The 19,551-nt window shown below is 43.4% G+C and overlaps 2 protein-coding genes across 2 annotated transcripts; one reads left to right on the forward strand and one right to left on the reverse strand.

Annotated features, from left to right (window-relative positions):
* Positions 1-9,827: 9,827 nt before the first annotated feature.
* Positions 9,828-11,288, reverse strand: LOC127312663 (arogenate dehydrogenase 2, chloroplastic-like). Its single transcript, XM_051343202.2, has one exon. The coding sequence runs from the start codon at positions 11,183-11,185 to the stop codon at positions 10,037-10,039; it is 1,149 nt and encodes a 382-aa protein (XP_051199162.1). The 5' UTR covers positions 11,186-11,288; the 3' UTR covers positions 9,828-10,036.
* An 87-nt stretch (positions 11,289-11,375) lies between these two features.
* On the forward strand, positions 11,376-16,149 carry LOC127312662 (uncharacterized). The gene is made up of 6 exons (XM_051343199.2): positions 11,376-11,709; positions 13,001-13,152; positions 13,324-13,446; positions 13,668-13,869; positions 14,344-14,458; positions 14,562-16,149. Exons 1-6 carry the CDS (start codon positions 11,428-11,430, stop codon positions 15,725-15,727), a joined length of 2,040 nt encoding a protein of 679 aa, XP_051199159.1. The 5' UTR covers positions 11,376-11,427; the 3' UTR covers positions 15,728-16,149.
* The last annotated feature ends 3,402 nt before the right edge of the window (positions 16,150-19,551 follow it).

Consider the following 19,551-nt stretch of genomic DNA (forward strand, 5'->3'; position numbering starts at 1 on the left):
TGTGGCGGCGTTCTGGAGGGTTTCTGGCGACTTCGACTTCTCCCCGTGCGTTTTTAGGTCGAGGCCGATAAATAGTCCGAAGGAGGGCGTCGGAGGCCGGCCGAGGGGGCCACACCACAGGGCCGCGCGGGCCCCCCCTGGGCCGCGCCGCCCTATGGTGTGGGGCCCTCGGGCCTCCACTTCAATTGCCCTTCTGGCTCCGTTAGTTTCCTGGGAAAATAGGGCCTTCTGCATAAATTCCGAGGTTTTTCCCGAAAGTTGGATTTCTGCACAAAAACGAGACACCAGAGCAGTTCTGCTGAAAACAGCGTTAGTCCGTGTTAGTTGCATCCAAAACACACAAATTAGAGGCAAAACAATAGCAAAAGTGTTCGGGAAAGTAGATACGTTTTGGACGTATCAGGGTCCACAGTTCACTAGAGGTGTCTCTCCCATAAGATAAATAGCATGTTGGGTGAACAAATTACAGTTGGGCAATTGACAAATAGAAGGCATGACCATGCACATACATGATATGATGAGTATTGTGATATTTAATTGGGCATTACGACAAAGTACATAGACCGCTATCCAACATGCATCTATGCCTAAAAAGTCCACCTTCAGGTTATCATCCGAATCCCTTCCAGTATTAAGTTGCTAACAACAGACAATTGCATTAAGTATGGTGCGTAATGTAATCAATAACTACATCCTCGGACATAGCATCAATGTTTTATCCCTAGTGGCAACATCACATCCATAATCTTAGAGGTTTCTCTCACTCCCAGTTCACGGAGACATGAACCCACTATCGAGCATAAATACTCCCTCTTGGAGTTACTAGCATCAACTTGGCGTAGCCTCTACTAATAACGGAGAGCATGCAAGATCATAAACAACACATAGATATAAATTGATAATCAACATAACATAGTATTCTCTATCCATCGGATCCCAACAAACACAACATATAGCATTACAGATAGATGATCTTGATCATGTTCGGCAGCTCACAAGATCCGACAATGAAGCACATAAGGAGAAGACAACCATCTAGCTACTGCTATGTACCCATAGTCCAAGGGTAGACTACTCACTCATCACTCCGGAGGCGACCATGGCGGTGTAGAGTCCTCCGGGAGATGAATCCCCTCTCCGGCAGGGTGCCGGAGGCGATCTCCTGAATCCCCCGAGATGGGATTGGCGGCGGCGGCGTCTCTGGAAGGTTTTCCGTATCATGGCTCTCGGTACTGGGGGTTTCGCGACGAAGGCTATTTGTAGGCGGAAGGGCAGGTCAGGGGGCCACACGAGGGGCCCAGATGACAGGTTGGCGCGGCCAGGGCTTGGGCCGCGCCACCCTACCATCTGGCCTCCTCGTGGCGCCACTTCGTTGACTCTCCGGTCTTCTGGAAGCTTCGTGTGAAATAGGCCCCTGGGCGTTGATTTCGTCCAATTCCGAGAATATTTCCTTACTAGGATTTCTGAAACCAAAAACAGCAGAAAATAGCAACTGGCTCTTCGGCATCTCGTTAATAGGTTAGTGCCGGAAAATGCATAAATATGACATAAAGTATGCATAAAACATGTAGATATCATCAATAATGTTGCATGGAACATAAGAAATTATCGATACGTCGGAGACGTATCGTGGGCGCCAAGGCACAGGCCGCGCCACCCTCAAGGCCCGGGCCCACAGGGCCCTACTCTGGTGGCTCTCGGGTGTTCTGGAAGCTTCGTGTGATTCTAAGATGCTGGGCGTTGATTTCGTCCAATTCCGAGAATATTTCCTTACTAGGATTTCTGAAACCAAAAACAGCAGAAAACAGAAACTGGCCCTTCGGCATCTCGTCAATAGGTTAGTTCCGAAAAATGCATAAATATGACATAAAGTATGCATAAAACATGTACATATCATCAATAATGTGGCATGGAACATAAGAAATTATCGATACGTCAGAGACGTATCAGCATCCCCAAGCTTAGTTTCTGCTCGTCCTGAAGGTGTAAACGATAACAAAGATAATTTCTGGAGTGACATGCCATCATAACCTTGATCATACTATTGTAAGCACATGTAATGAATGCAGCGATCAAAACAATGGTAAATGACATGAGTAAACAAATGAATCATATAGCAAAGACTTTTCATGAATAGTACTTCAAGACAAGCATCAATAAGTCTTGCATAAGAGTTAACTCATAAAGCAATAATTCAAAGTAAAGGTATTGAAGCAACACAAAGGAAGATTAAGTTTCAGCGGTTGCTTTCAACTTATAACATGTATATCTCATGGATAATTGTCAATGCAAAGTAATATAACAAGTGCAATATGCAAGTATGTAGGAATCAATGCACAGTTCACACAAGTGTTTGCTTCTTGAGATGGAGAAAAATAGGTGAACTGACTCAACATAAAAGTAAAAGAAAGGCCCTTTGCAGAGGGAAGCATTGATTGCTATATTTGTGCTAGAGCTTTGATTTTGAAAACAAGAAACAATTTTGTCAACGGTAGTAATAAAGCATATGTGTTATGTAAATTATATCCTACAAGTTGCAAGCCTCATGCATAGTATACTAATAGTGCCCGCACCTTGTCCTAATTAGCTCGGATTACCTGGATTATCATTGTAATGCATATGTTTTAACCAAGTGTCACAAAGGGGTACCTCTATGCCGCCTGTACAAAGGTCTAAGGAGAAAGCTCGCATCGGATTTCTCGCTATTGATTATTCTCAACTTAGACATCCATACCGGGACAACATAGACAACAGATAATGGACTCCTCTTTAATGCTTAAGCATTCAACAATTATTAATTTTCTCATATGAGATTGAGGATATTTGTCCAAAACTGAAACTTCCACCATGGATCATGGCTTTAGTTAGCGGCCCAATGTTCTTCTCTAACATTATGCATGCTCTAACCATTCTAGCGGTAAATCTCCCTTACTTCAGACAAGACGGACATGCATAGCAACTCACATGATATTCAACAAAGAGTAGTTGATGGCGTCCCCAGGAACATGGTTATCGCACAACAAGCAACTTAATAAGAGATAAAGTGCATAAGTACATATTCAATACCACAATAGTTTTTAGGCTATTTGTCCCATGAGCTATATATTGCAAAGGTAGAGGATAGAAATTTTAAAGGTAGCACTCAAGCAATTTACTTTGGAATGGCGGAGAAATACCATGTAGTAGGTAGGTATGGTGGACACAAATGGCATAGTGGTTGGCTCAAGGATTTTGGATGCATGAGAAGTATTCCCTCTCGATACAAGGTTTAGGCTAGCAAGGTTTATTTGAAACAAACACAAGGATGAACCGGTGCAACAAAACTCACATAAAAGACATATTGTAAACATTATAAGACTCTACACCGTCTTCCTTGTTGTTCAAACCCAATACTAGAAATTATCTAGACCTTAGAGAGACCAATTATGCAAACCAAATTTTAGCAAGCTCTATGTATTTCTTCATTAATAGGTGCAAAGTATATGATGCAAGAGCTTAAACATGAGCACAACAATTTCCAAGTATCACATTATCCAAGACATTTTACCAATTACTACATGTAGCATTTTCCGTTTCCAACCATATAACAAATTAACGAAGAAGATTCAACCTTTGCCATGAATATTGTGAGTAAAGCCTAAGGACATATTTGTCCATATGCAACAGCGGAGCGTGTCTCTCTCCCACACAATGAATGCTAGGATCCATTTTATTCAAATAAAACAAAAACAAAAACAAACCGACGCTCCAAGCAAAGTACATAAGATGTGATGGAATAAAAATATAGTTTCACTAGAGGAACCTGATAATGTTGTCGATGAAGAAGGGGATGCCTTGGGCATCCCCAAGCTTAGACGCTTGAGTCTTCTTGAAATATGCAGGGGTGAACCACCGGGGCATCCCCAAGCTTAGAGCTTTCACTCTCCTTGATCATGTTGTATCATCTCCCTCTCTTGATCCTTGAAAACTTCCTCCACACCAAACTCAAAACAACTCATTAGAGGGTTAGTGCACAATCAAAATTTACATGTTCAGAGGTGACACAATCATTCTTAACACTTCTGGACATTGCACAAAGCTACTGAAAGTTAATGGAATCGAAAAATCCATCAAGCATAGCAAAACAGGCAATGCGAAATAAAAGGCAGAATCTGTCAAAACAGAACAGTTCGTAAAGACGAATTTTATTGAGGCACCAGACTTGCTCAAATGAAAATGCTCAAATTGAATGAAAGTTGAGTACGTATCTGAGGATCACTCACGTAAATTGGCATAATTTTCTGAGTTACCTACAGAGAATTAGGCCCAGATTCGTGACAGCAAAGAAATCTGTTTCTGCGCAGTAATCCAAATCTAGTATGAACCATACTATCAAAGACTTTACTTGGCACAGCAATGCACAAAACTAAGATAAGAAGAGGTTGCTACAGTAGTAACAACTTCCAAGACTCAAATATAAAATAAAGGTGCAGAAGTAAAAACATGGGTTGTCTCCCATAAGCGCTTTTCTTTAACGCCTTTCAGCTAGGCGCAGAAAGTGTATATCAAGTATTATCAAGAGACGAAGCATCAACATCATAATTTGTTCTAATGATAGAATCAAAAGGTAACTTCATTCTCTTTCTAGGGAAGTGTTCCATACCTTTCTTGAGAGGAAATTGATATTTAATATTACCTTCCTTCATATCAATGATAGCACCAACAGTTCGAAGAAATGGTCTTCCCAATATAATAGGACAAGATGCATTGCATTCAATATCCAAGACAACAAAATCAACGGGGACAAGGTTATTGTTAACGGTAATGTGAACATTATCAACTCTCCCCAAAGGTTTCTTTGTAGAATTATCAGCAAGATTAACATCCAAATAACAATTTTTCAATGGTGGCAAGTCAAGCATATTATAGATCTTTCTAGGCATAACGGAAATACTTGCACCAAGATCATATAAAGCATTACAATCAAAGTCATTGACCTTCATCTTAATGATGGGCTCCCAACCATCCTCTAGCTTCCTAGGAATAGAAGTTTCGCGATTTAATTTCTCTTCTCTAGCTTTTATGAGAGCATTTGTAATATGTTTCGTGAAAGCCAAATTTATAGCACTAGCATTAGGACTCTTAGCAAGTTTTTGTAAGAACTTTATAACTTCAGAGATGTGGCAATCATCAAAATCCAAACCATTATGATCTAAAGTAATGGGATCATCATCCCTAATGTTGGAAAAAATTTCAGCAGTTTTATCACGAGTGCTTTAAATAGATTTAGCAGTTTCAGGCAGTTTTTCGCGCTTTGCATTAGAAGTGGAAACATTGCCAACACCAATTATTTTACCATTAATAGTAGGAGGTGCAGCAACATGTGGAGCATTAGCATTACTAGTGGTGGTAATAGTCCAAACTTTAGCTATATTATCTTCTTTTTCATTTTCTTCTTTCTCCCACCTAGCACGCAATTCGGCCATCAATCTTATATTCTCATTAATTCTAACTTGGATGGCATTTGCTGTAGTAACAATCTTATTATTATGATTTTCATTAGGCATAACTTTCGATTTCAAAAGATCAACATCAGCAGCAAGACTATCGACTTTAGAAGCAAGTATATCAATTTTCCCAAGCTTTTCTTCAACAGATTTGTTAAAAGCAGTTTGTGTACTAATAAATTCTTTAAGCATAGCTTCAAGTCCAGGGGGTGTGTTCCTATTATTGTTGTAAGAATTTCCATAAGAATTACCATAGCCGTTACCATTATTATAAGGATATGGCCTATAGTTGTTACTAGAATTGTTCCGGTAAGCATTGTTGTTGAAATTATTATTTTTAATGAAGTTTACATCAACATGTTCTTCTTGAGCAACCAATGAAGCTAACGGAACATTATTAGGATCAACATTAGTCCTATCATTCACAAGCATAGACATAATAGCATCAATCTTATCACTCAAGGAAGAGGTTTTTTCGACAGAATTTACCTTCTTACCTTGTGGAGCTCTTTCCGTGTGCCATTCAGAGTAATTAATCATCATATTATCAAGGAGCTTTGTTGCTTCGCCAAGAGTGATGGACATAAAGGTACCTCCAGCAGCTGAATCCAATAGGTTCCGTGAAGAAAAATTCAGTCCTGCATAGAAGGTTTGGATGATCATCCAAGTAGTCAGTCCATGGGTTGGGCAATTTTTAACCAAATATTTCATTCTTTCCCATGCTTGGGCAACATGCTCATTATCCAATTGTTTAAAATTCATTATGCTACTTCTCAAAGATATAATTTCAGCAGGGGGATAATATCTACCAATAAAAGCATCCTTGCATTTAGTCCATGAATCAATACTATTCTTAGGCAGAGATAGCAACCAATCTTTAGCTCTTCCTCTTAATGAGAAAGGAAACAATTTTAATTCTATAATGTCACCATCTACATCCTTATACTTTTGCATTTCACATAATTCAACAAAATTATTGAGATGGGCAGCAGCATCATCAGAACTAACACCAGAAAATTGCTCTCGCATAACAAGATTCAGTAAAGCAGGTTTAATTTCAAAGAATTCCGCTGTAGTAGCAGGTGAAGCAATAGGTGTGCATAAGAAATCATTATTATTTGTGGTTGTGAAGTCACACAACTTAGTATTTTCAGGAGTACCCATTTTAGCAACAGTAAATAAAGCAAACTAGATAAAGTAAATGCAAGTAACTAATTTTTTTGTGTTTTTGATATAGGAAACAAGATAGCAAATAAAGTAAAGCTAGCAACTAATTTTTTTGTATTTTGATTTAGTGCAGCAAACAAAGTAGTAAATAAAATAAAGCAAGACAAAAACAAAGTAAAGAGATTGGAAGTGGAGACTCCCCTTGCAGCGTGTCTTGATCTCCCCGGCAACGGCGCCAGAAAATCTGCTTGATGTCTACGGGTGCTTCTATTCTTGTAGACAGTGTTGGGCCTCCAAGAGCAGAGGTTTGTAGAACAGCAGCAAGTTTCCCTTAAGTGGATCACCCAAGGTTTATCGATCTCAGGGAGGAAGAGGTCAAAGATATCCCTCTCAAGCAACCCTGCAACCACAAAGCAAGAAGTCTCTTGTGTCCCCAACACACCTAATAGGTGCACTAGTTCGGCGAAGAGATAGTGAAATACAGGTGGTATGAATAAGTATGAGCAGTAGCAACTACGCCAGAAAAGTGCTTTGCTGTCCAGGACTGGCGTGTAGTTGATGGTGGTAATATTGCAGGCAGTACAGATGGAGTAGAACAGTAAACAAGCAGCGATAGCAGTATTTAGGAGCAAGGCCTAGGGATCATACTTTCACTAGTGGAAACTCTCAACATTGCAATCATAAAGGAATATAAATAAGCACCTCACTATGCTATTCTGAATTACTCTCTGGCAAGATAACGAACTCTAATTCATCATGTAGGCAAACCTTAAAGATGTATTCCCAAGTACTAATGAACACCCCACACTGTCACTTTGAGCATTCACAGGAGGTACTAACACACCACAATTTCATAGAGACATCCAACTCAAATCATAACTCAGTGAATAAGTATTCTGTGAAATATAGCCTAAGAGACCCACACGGTGCACACACTGTCACCTTTACACACGTGGGACAAGGAGTCTCCGGAGATCACATAAGTAAAATCCACTTGACTAGCATAATGACATCTAGATTACAAGTATCATCATATGAATCTCAATCATGTAAGGCAGCTCATGAGATTATTGTATTGAAGTACATAGGGAGAGAGATTAACCACATAGCTACCGGTACAGCCCCTTAGCCTCGATGGAGAACTACTCCCTCCTCATGGGAGACAGCAGCGGTGACGAAGATGGCGGTGGAGATGGCAGCGGTGTCGATGGAGAAGCCTTCCGGGGGCACTTCCCCGTCCCGGCGGCGTGCCGGAACAGAGACTCCTATCCCCCAGATCTTGGCTTCGCGATGGCGTCGGCTCTGGAAGTGTTTCTCGTGCCGTGGCTTTTCCGTATCGAAGATTTAGGTCAGGGACCTTTTTATAGGCGAAGAGGCGGAGTCGGAAGGGCGACGAGGCGGTGACACACTAGGGGGGCGCGGCCAAGGCCTGGGCCGCGCCACCCTGGCGTCTGGGGCCACAGGGCTCTACTCTGGTGGCTCTCGGGTGTTCTGGAAGCTTCGTGTGATTCTAAGATGCTGGGCGTTGATTTCGTCCAATTCCGAGAATATTTCCTTACTAGGATTTCTGAAACAAAAATAGCAGAAAACAGGAACTGGCCCTTCGGCATCTCGTCAATAGGTTAGTTCCGGAAAATGCATAAATATGACATAAAGTATGCATAAAACATGTACATATCATCAATAATGTGGCATGAAACATAAGAAATTATCGATACGTCGGAGACGTATCAACGTCCACGAAGAGCGTGTTGCGGCGGAAGCGGTCGACCGGGAGGGAGTGCAGGACGGCCTTGGCGGAGAGGATGGAGGTGGCGAGCAGGACCACGTCCGGCTAGCTCTCGCAGAGGTCGTTTGCTGGAGAGGGAATTATCTTCACAAATGTAGCATACGTCGGGTAGATACCATCAGCTAGATAGTACTCCTTGTGGTATGCGTGACCGTTTACCTCAAAGTTCACGGCAGGAGCTTATCCCTCAGCTAGCCTGGCAAACACCGGAGAGCGCTGCATCACGTTAAAATCATTGTTTGTTCCTGCCATGCAAAAAAATGCATGCCAAATCCAAAGGTCCTGGTCTACCACCGCCTCAAGAATGACACTGCACTCACCAGGATGCCCCTTGTAGATCCACTGCCAAGCAAAAGGGCAATTCTTCCAGCCCCAATGCATACAGTTAATGCTTCCGAGCATCCCATGAAACTCTCTTGCTGCATTTTTTTGTAGGATCCGAGTTGTATCATCTTCTCTTGGTGCTCTCAAAAAGTCTTTAGCAAACACCGCTATGACGGCTCGGCAAAACCTGTAGAGAGTTTCTATACATGTCGACTCTGTCATCCGTAGGTAGTCATTGAATGTATCTGGAGGAGCTCTGTATGCAAGATAGCGCATTGCAGCAGTGCACTTCTGAATTAAGGTGAATCCCCACAAACTTGTGCAATCTTGCTTGGCAATGAAGTACTTGTCGTACTCCCCGACGCCGTAGACAATCTTCAAGAAAAACTCCTTCTTCATCCTAAACCGGCGCCGAAATACCTTCGGCGAATGAGTCGCGTCGTCGTTGAAGTAGTCGACATCAAGCAGCATTGTGCCGGCTTGACGATGCCGATTGATGTTCCTCCTCCCTGGCTTTGAGCCGCCGCACCGAGGCACGACGAAGAAAGGCCGGCGAACGCGCAACATGCTCGTCAGAATCAGCTGCTGATGTTGCCGCCGGATAGCCTCAACGTTGTGCTCCTTCGTGAACAACTGCACCATCATCTCATCATCGTTGTCCATCGCGGCAATCGGACGAACACCTTGCGGGCTGGGCGGTTGTGCCACGGTGACGGCGAGCTCTGTTCCGGGCGAAACAGCGACCACCGATTGCGGGGGTGGTGGCCGTGTCGATGGACGATGGTTCCTAGACAGACTGTGGTGTCTATTCGCGCCCTTGGTCAAGGGCCGACACGGGGATGCCAGCGATTCTATTGGGTTCGAAAACTAGCCGGCGCCATTTGGGGCGCACCAATGCGAGCCCAAAAACCATGTTGGCCCCCAAAACGCTATCGGGGACACCGGTGGAGATGCTCGTTTTCGGTTTCTCAAGATTTTATATTGGTTGTGTTTGTTAGTAAAATTTCTTGATCTACTATGTTTATCATGTTTGTTTAAATTTCAAACTCATAGTTATTCAACTAAACAAATAGTTGAAACCCAAATTGAAGTGACAAGATTCGCAAAAGTTTCGAGCGTACATACGGGTCAGCAACTTTTGAAGACTGGACCCAACAAATACGAGCTACACTGCATTGACTCCATTCATCATGAATTCTTGATGATATCAGGGAAGGACCACGGTCCACTGGGCAGATGGATGCCATGACAGGATATAAAGGGCGTTTAATTATTGTCCTGACTTGTCATCGTGGGCGTCTTGATCATGGTCGGTTGACTTGGTGGCGGAGGAGGAATCCGACGGGCTGCCAGTGTTCAACGGCGGCGAGGAGGAACCGGGACTGTCCGTGTTCAACGGCGGCGACCCCTCAAAGAGCTGCTTCCGGAGCACCTCGTGGAGCTCGTCAAAGAGCCTCCTCTTGATTTCGTCCATGGCGGACTCGAGGCGGTTGAGCAGCTCGGTGGAGTTCTGGTTGTACATGAACAGCCCATTGTAGAGGTCGAAGCTGTCGCTGCAGGTGTTCGCCACGAGCCGGAGCAGCGCCTGGTACCCCATGGTGTCGATGGGCGTCGGCTCGAGACCGAGCAACGCGAGCATCCTCCCGACGGTGTGCGTGAGGAACTGCGTGGCGGCGGCGAGCTCGTCGTGCCTGGCGCAGGACATCTCCTCCATGCGGCACCCCTCGCGCGCGAAGACGTCCAGGAAGGCCTCGGCGCGCGCGCGGCGCGCCGGGCAGTCGCCGACGCGGACCCTGTCGAACACGAACGGGTGGCCGCGCCAGCCGCCGCCCGCCGACTCCGGCCCGAACATGGGGTGCGTGCAGATGATGTCGAAGTCGTCCGGGAGGGAGGCGAGCAGGAGGTTCTTGGGGAACTCCTTGACGGAGAGCACGTCCACGAAGAGCGTGTTGCGGCGGAAGCGGTGCACCGGGAGGGAGTGCAGGACGGCCTTGGCGGAGAGGATGGAGGTGGCGAGGATGACCACGTCGGGCTGGGACTCGCAGAGGTCGTGCGGGTCGGCGAAGAAGGTCGCGCCCAGTGCGGCGGCGGCGGCGGAGTGGTCGGTGCGGGAGTGGGCGAGGAGCGTGTGGCCCTGCCGCGCGAAGGTCCGCGCCAGGAACTGGCCGAAGTTGCCGAACCCCACGATGGCGATCTTCAGGCGCGGATGCTGGTCGTCCGGCCCCTCATCGGCGCCGGACCCGGCGTCGATCGGCTGCCCCGCGGCGGCGTCCGTGGCATGTACGGCGCGGAGGCGGAGCGGGGCAGCGGCAGCTGCCACGGGAAGGAGGCCCTGACGCCGCCACCGGCATGTCGCCTTAGTGGTGGTGGCGTGCCAGGACGAGGGTAGGTGGAGGCGGCTGGAGGTGGAGGAAGACATCGCGGCGTCGGCGCGGCGTCGGCGGCGGCGCACTATTTATTTCGCCAGACAAACAAACGGGTAGGAAATTAGGTCTGGAGCCGGGCCGGGCCTCTTTCACGGGCCGCGTCGGCCCACTGGGTAACCGTCAAGCAGACGGACGAGGACACGGAGAGGCCCAGGAACCCACCCACCCCGGCTCGGCGGCCGGGGGAAATTGGGATTTGGGGGAGGACGAGGAGCAGGGAGGTGACGGCGGCGAGATGGAGGAGGGGGTGGAGGGGAGCGGCGGCGGCGGGCTGGGGCGGAAGATCCCGGCGGGGGAGGTGGAGCTCAAGGAGAAGTCCGGGACGGCGTGGAGCCACTCGTTCCTGAACCAGAAGCCATGGCACCCGCTCTCCTACCCCAACCAGCGCCGCAAGTGGATCGCCGAGCAGATCCACACTAACCGCGCGCGACGGGACGAGGAGGTGCAGCGCGAGTTCGCGCAGGAGCAGGAGTTCTTCCGCCAGACCGCGCTATTCTCAAAGAAGGACAAGGAGAAGGTATGCATATATAAAGACGCCGTGCTTCTCTTTTATACCAGTCAGCTTCTCATGGATACTAGCCTGAACTACTGTGATTGCCATAGTGGTAGTCTAGGGGTGATGGTTTCATGGTTTTGTTCATTATGGTTTAGGCTTTCATGTGCTTAATCGTGCCTTGATGCTGTTTTTTGTTGAGTAATGACCTAAGCTATAGGTTTATTGCCTGTTTCGAATGGTTCTAACCTTTGTGTGGTAACCTGTATTTTAGCTCACAATCATTACAACCATTCCAAACAGAGGCCCTTACTGGAAATAAAAACTATTCGTCCTGCGCAATTTGTTCAGCTAACATGGTGGATCGCCCCTCACTAGCCTTTCTCTAAGACCTTTCTTTATTTTTATCAATCCAAAATCCATGAATGGCTGAAGTTGGAGTGTTACTGAATTAATGCTGACTAGCTGAATGCTCGTGCGCTGCTAGTGCTACGGCCTCTTAACATTTCGAAGAGGTCAAACTTTCCACTTTGCAGTATCAAGTTATGGGCCACGGACATCTCTATGAGTGTTCTGGATATTAATTTGTCCCTCGCCGGTGCAGCGACTCTTCTATTAAGACTACACTGCCGCGAGCACCTGACGATTTTCTTCCTTCCCTCATTGCGAACCTCTCTTGCTGCCATCCTCATTGTTATCGATCTCCCTCGCCGACTCTCTAAAATATGAAAACCTGGAGTACTTACCTGCAAAAACTGGATGTTTGGAATGGTTCTAACCTTTGCGTGGTCACCGGTATTTAGCTCACAAATATTGCAACCATTCCAAACAGGCCCTTACTGGAATAAATAGTGACAAACAATTTGTCCTACGCAATTTGTGCAGCTAGCATGGTGGTCACCCCTCTTTAGCCTGTCTCTAAGACCTTGCTTTATTTTTACCAATCCCAATTTCCATGTATTTAGCCAGATGTCATCTGCTTCATGCAGATCGCAGCGCCAGGGTAAAGAATAAACTAATGGCTGTACAGCCCTGCTCTTGCCCTATCTAAAAGTTAGAAATATATCGGCAAGTATATAAATTACAGGTTTGACAAGAAATGAGAAAAATCCACTTCTTTCTTTCTCTGCACTTATAATGAAGGTTCTCAAATCCATCCAGTGCTTTGATACCTACCAACTTTGGTTGCTTCAGACAAATCTTTAACTGCCTGTACCTTGTAATAAACATCATCCCATATTTGAACATTACATTCGACTTTTATCACCCATGGAGAACCGCTCTCATCAATCTTCAATTTGCTTTACAACTTCAGATGGAGGTAATGAAAGCTGTGAGTTTCATGTACGTCCGCCCACCTGGATACAATCCAGAGAGTGCAAAAGCTGCTGAAATTGAAGATGAGAAGAGGAAGATGGATCAAGGTGATGCAGGTGAAGGCGCTGTAGCTGCAAGTACCTCTTCAATGTAATGGCACTAACCTTTTTTCCTGTCCCAAGTTACACTCTAGTATCGTAAAAGCTTGGTCTGACACTCTAGTATTTGGAATGAACTTAGCTTGCTTCTCTGATCAAGTAGATATCAAGTAAGTTGGTGCCCTGTTTTTTCTCCATTGATTGTATATTATGTTTGCTGCAGACCTGACAATGAACTCGACAAGACCCAGTCAGGCCCAGATAAGAAAAGGAGTAGGCCGAAAGATGTCTTTGGCCGTTCATTGCCTACCGAGCAAGAATTTGAAGTTCTGAAAAATGCTCCGAGGTACTTTTTTCTTGTTTTTTGATGATGTTTTCAACAACAATTCAACATGAGACTTTGAACTTCTTCCGTCTGGACAGACATTTTCCCCGCTCTCTCAGAAACTGCCAACAGACAAGAGACATATTTTACATTTATTTCTTTCCTTTTTTTTCATTTCTGTATGCTCTCCTTAGGTTACTGCTAATTCACTGATTTGATACATGTTTTGCTCTTATTCTCAGGTTGGACACAGGTGCCCCTGCTAGACCTAAACCATTTGGAGTTGAAGTTCGTAACGTTAGATGTTTAAGATGTGGAAACTATGGCCATCAGAGTGGTGACCGGGAATGTCCCATGAAGGATATTATAATGCCTAATGAGGAGAGTCGATTGAAAAGGGATGATCCACTTACAGCGATAAAGGCGCAAACTGATTCAAGTGAGGTTAGATTTTTTTATTGGAAGTGTACTTCATTTGCAGCTTAAAACGAAATAAGGAATACTGGAAATAGTGAGCTATACCTACCGGGTTTATAGCTGTCTGACCTTTCCCCTTGTTCCATACCTCTGCATAGGATCTTGTCTTTTATAGTAATCTACTTAATTTTTCATATTTCGATGTATCCTTGGTGTAATAGATGTGCTAGCTTTGTTGTCTTTTAGCCTTTTCTTCTAAGAATCAGTGGTCCTGAAAGTTCAAATATTGTGTTGTTGTATTGATTTCAAAAGGCAGATATTAACTCCTTTTGAGCTGAATATTTATCTGGTATCTGTTTCAAAGATATTTAAGCATGGTTATTGTTGTGGTATGGATGAACATATACATCCTTCTAACAAAGAACAATGTCTTTAGACTTATTTCTTATCTCATTGTATTTTGTTTAAAAAATAAGTTTTAATGTGAGAATTCCGTGTCAGCCTTTGAAGTGGGAGCTTAAGCAAAAGCCAGGCATGAGCCCTCCTCGAGGTGGATACAACCCAGATGATCCTAATCAGCAGATTGTAGGAGAAGATATATTTGATGAATATGGAGGTAGAACTTCTATGGATAAAACATACATTGCCGTCCCACACAAAAAATAATCTACTCTAAGATAAATTTATGCAATATTTTGACTTACATTTTCACATTTTAGGATTTCTTGGTGATATTGACATTCCGGCTCTCCTTACCAACTTTTCCACAAGTAAATCGAAGAAGAGTTCCAAGCGAAAAAGCAAGCACAAGGACTCTGAGCTTGGTGCTTATGCAGAATTTGGAAGACACCATAGTAGTTATCATTCACCAACAGATTCGGAACCTCAAAAGAGCATTAGGACATCAGCAAGCCAGAGAAAGAAAAAATATTGTTCTGAATCATCATATTCTGATGCGGAGGTGGAAGATGGAAAGCGAAGAGCTAAGCAGAAGTCAAGGCACAGGCACAAGAAGAAACATGTGTCTGAATCCTCTTCCGATTCGGAAGTCGATGCCTCAGATTTGGAGCCTGAGAAGAGCAATAGGACATCAGCAAGCAAGAGAAAGAAAAAATATTGTTCCGAATCATCATATTCTGATGCAGAGGTGGAAGATAGAAAACGAAGAGCCAAGCAGAACTCAAGGCACAGGCACAAGAAGAAACACATGTCAGAATCCTCCTCCGATTCAGAAGTCGATGCCTCAGATTTGGAGCCCGAGAAGAGCAATAGGGCATCAGCAAGCAAGAGAAAGAAAAAATATTGTTCTGAATCGTCATATTCTGATGCAGAGGTGGGAGATAGAAAACGAAGAGCCAAGCAAAAGTCAACGCACAGGCACAAGAAGAAACACGTGTCAGAATCCTCTTCTGATTCAGAAGTTGAAGTTGACACAAGAAGGCATCCTAAGAGAGAGCATATGAAGAAGAAGAAAGAGGCAATGGAAATTACCCCATCTTCCCTCTCTAGAGATAAAGGATACACAGTAAGCAAGAGGCATTCGAGGGAGAAGCAGCACAACAGTGACTCAAGTTCTTCTGAGAGCAGGTGGCATCCAACACGATGGCAGGACAAGCGATCCCACAGCGACGCAAGTTCTTCCGAGGACAACCGTCATTCAAGGAGATCAAGGGAGAAGCGACATCGCAACATGCCAGATTTTCCTGACAGCAATAGGCCTTCACAGAGATCGAATGAGAAGCGGGACTATACCGACTTAAGCGCTCATGAAAGTGATAGACGTGCAAGGAGACCAAGGGAGAAATCACGCTACTCTGATCCAAGTACTTCAGAGTATTCAGATTCTGATCGGCGCAATAGTCACCGCCGCCGTAGAAGAAAGTGAGCAGCAGTGCTTGACAGTGTCTCTCCACAGGAGATATCAATCAGCCTTGCCATTCTTGTGATTGCATTAGATAGATATGTGCCAAGTTCTGAAGATCACCAAGGTCCACGGTGGGCATTATGTCAGCTGGGTTTAGCTGCTGCCTCTTGATCAACCACCAGCTCTTTTGTGACACGACAATAACGTGTACCAGTGTGATCAAATTTTGTCAGCTGAGGGAAGAAATGGTGTGCCTTTTGTTGTATATCATATTACAATGTTGTTGTATTTTGTAGATGTTTAGATCTCATTTGGAACTTGTTGTGTTATTATGGGAAACTCTTCTGAAATTTCTGTTCTTGGGACATGCCTCACCTTATATTTGACAATCTCGCGGTACCGCTGACACAAATAAATTGGGCTATGTTAGCTCTTCTATTAAACTTGGAATTGACACTATGGTGGAGTATGACATTCCTGTTTGTTTAACTAGCTTCTGCTGATTTTATCATTTGTTTATGTTAACTTATATGTCCATTTTAATCAGATTGAGCAAAGCAACTGAAAACTTCACCCTAGAAGGTCTTGCAGAAAATTAGACTGTTGCTTGTATGAGCGAAACACCGATAGCTAGACTGTCGGGACTGTAACTCCGGCGTCACACTTGGCAAGTGACCTGAGACACGTCTAGCCAACAAGCCCAACACACCATCATCATAAAAAGAACAGTAATGCTACACCTACGGAATTATCCTACAGACGGAACGTGGATCAGCACGATTGGAGAGTTTGCAGCAGTTGCTCCGAATACTACTCATCCAGATTCACGGCAGATTGCCACATCGTCCCGTAAGGCTTCTCCGTAACAATTTGTTTGTAAAAAGAATATGCATTCAGTTCGTAGACGTCCCGCAGAAAGGGTAATACTCCCTAAGGATATCTTAGATTTGACAAATCTAAGACATGCTTTAAGGTGATCAACAGATCGGCCAGCTCGTCGTGGAAGAACATGGGCCACTAATTGGGACTAAGAAATTTGCAATGCAACTCTCATTGGCTACCAAAACTTGATCTAAGGTCCAGAATTGATCCTATCAAAATCACGATCCTTTTCTGATTCCCCCATGTTGCTACGAAAGTTGCACTCCCATTGGCTACCAAAACTTGATCTAAGGTCCAGAATTGATCCTATCAAAATCACGGTCCCCGGCCCTGACCTAGCGCTGTTCATACTTTAGGACTAGCTAGCAATTGTTTTTTGGCGCGAGCTAGCAAATTAGTTAGTTAGTTAGCGTACGTGCGGTCAGCATAGTACACATATGTTGCTAACTAGTTGAATTCCCGTGTGTTGCTACGGTTTAACAAATTTAGTTTGTGCTGATTGCAACCTTAATTTCCATCCCTTATTTTTTATTATATCAGTTAAATATAGGCATTGTGCTTGTGAATATATATAGTGTGCCTTTATTCTAATATAGATTCCCATATCATTTTAACATATAATTTGTCCGGCTCAAAATGCATGACGAAAGAAAATCCATGTATGAAATAATAAATGAAGCTATTGCACTGAACTAACAATTTTCATTTTAAACTTGAACAATATACATGTTAGGTGCTTACAAAAAATAATAAATTTTCGTAAAACCAATGACCAAACTTGTCTATAGAAGTGGGTATGCCCACTGTACATGTGTAGGCAAAAAAATAGATTTAAGTTACTGTCATAACTAAGGATTGTGAACCATTGTTTATGCATCAGCTGAAATGTTACCAATTTATGTTACTTGAGACATAATAGGAATCATTATTATTTGGATCCTCTTCTTTCATGACCACCGAGACGATCCTAGAACCATTTCTTACCATGTATGCAGTTGATCCTGGGCTGGGTAGATCAGTTGTCATGATAAGATCATGTTGTTATCACTGTTTTTTCTCATCTATATCAATAACAAACCGGAGAAGAGTGAATAGTTAATTTTTAAAGTCGACCACATTTGTAATAGTGATGATGCATTCATTCATCAGAAGTTCCACTCAAAATTTTCATGTAAGCAAATAAACTTGCTTCATGGAAGTGCAAGAGAAAGCAAAATTTGTTCATCGTATGATTTGAATTACAAAAATAAAGTTGTTCCATCAAAATTTGAGAGAATTGCTAATCCGTTTTGATAACATTGACAAATTCAGATATTTATTCCAAGCAACGTTTAGAGCCTGCAGAATAGGAAGATGTGATTCACCTTGTCAATCTACAAAATAAGTGAACAATGGAGACAGGGTGGGTGTTAATACTGTTATGCATATCTGAAGTATAGGTAAACATGTTGTATCCATAAGTAAGTAGGACCAATGTCCAATAGTTACATGTGAACAAAACTAAAAAAAAATCAGAAAATGAAGTATTTATTTTATCTTACCTTTCCTTCGCGCAATTCATTTATAGCATCTTCAATCGATGAGAAAATTTTGTAGATTTGTTCGCATCACCTTCAGCATCACTGGCAAAGAAATATCATGTTTCATGAGTGATTTCAGCACCAGCTGTTCGAAACAAAGCGGCAAATCTGTTGGTATAAATATCCGTGTGTTGTTAAAAAATAATACATGATTTATTGTTATATTTAAACATCAATTAATGATCTCTTTAATCAAGTAACATGTCACATGTAGTTTAATGGGAGAACAAATAATTTAAGTGTTAAATCAAAATGTACTTAAGCACGAAGTTCATATATGAATTCCTCAACATAATATAAAACATAGACCAGAATACACCACACTAATGTGGTCGTAAAAATAGAAATTTAGGATCCAAGACCACATGATATAAACTTATTTTAAAATTTTAGATTATCAGTAGATGGCAAGAGCAAACGGTCGATGTAGTAAAATTGGTACTGCAATAATAAAAAACAAGAAGGTTTGAACCAAAGGTTATAGGTTACCGACGGTTTTTTGGAAAGCCTATAACTTAAGAGTTGTCTCAGAAGCAGCTGACACACGACAACTAAGAAAGATCAACAAATAGCTATTGGAAAGAGCATTTCATTTGAATCAATCAACAAAATTGCCAGAGTCCTCTCCTTCTCCTATGTTGATCATGTAGACATAATATCATTAATTTCTGAAAGCACATCACAGTAGGAGTCCAATTGCCATTTTCTTGTGATCCTCTCTGGAACACCAAACAGATGGGGGATTCAAATCTCCAGATCCCGCTGATAATGAGTAGCTTCTGGGTCCTATGGGCCTGACCCTTTGTTCCAAAACAAATCTCCAGGTCGAAAGAGTATTCTATGGTACAACCAAGGTCCAACTTAGTCTACATAGTATAGCATATGATGTTTGAAGAGGTTGGGAATATTGTCATCATCAAATGGAAGAGTACCACGAACAAGAGCATAAGGGATAACTCCACACTACATAGCTCCAAACATCAACCTCATGTTTAGCATACAATCTATCTGAGATAACCTGGCCAGGTGGCCCGGTCTCAGGCCCGGTTTGGTCCGGTTGACCAAGCTGCACGAAAAACTCTCAGATCTGTCCCCAACGGTTATATCTTCCCTTGGGCTATAAAAGAGGCTTCTTTCCCAACAGTTTTCTAGGGTTCTTGAGCATGTTTTTTTCCACCATTGTTGAACCTCTTGAGCTTGCTTCCTCTCCCTTCCCTCCCATGATTCTTGCTCATTCTTGAGGGATCTAAGAGAGGGGATCTAGATCTACAACCTCCACCAATCCATTTCTCCTCTAAGTGAGGGGAACTCTTGGGATCTAGATCTTGGAGTCATTTGTTGATTTCCTCCTTTGTTCTTCCTCTCTAATTTCATCCTAGCATT

Source organism: Lolium perenne, chromosome 7 (genome assembly GCF_019359855.2).
Source record: "Lolium perenne isolate Kyuss_39 chromosome 7, Kyuss_2.0, whole genome shotgun sequence".
Lineage (NCBI taxonomy): Eukaryota > Viridiplantae > Streptophyta > Magnoliopsida > Poales > Poaceae > Lolium > Lolium perenne.

What these genes read in the sequence shown, in the direction of transcription:
- LOC127312662 (XM_051343199.2), top strand. Translation starts at nt 11,428, where the DNA reads ATGGAGGAGGGGGTGGAGGGGAGCGGCGGCGGCGGGCTGGGGCGGAAG. An exon ending in GCTGCAAGTACCTCTTCAAT is followed by an intron (nt 13,153 to 13,323) that starts GTAATGGCACTA and finishes TGTTTGCTGCAG; the next exon opens with ACCTGACAATGAACTCGACA. An exon ending in GTTCTGAAAAATGCTCCGAG is followed by an intron (nt 13,447 to 13,667) that starts GTACTTTTTTCT and finishes TCTTATTCTCAG; the next exon opens with GTTGGACACAGGTGCCCCTG.
- LOC127312663 (XM_051343202.2), bottom strand. Translation starts at nt 11,185, where the DNA reads ATGTCTTCCTCCACCTCCAGCCGCCTCCACCTACCCTCGTCCTGGCAC.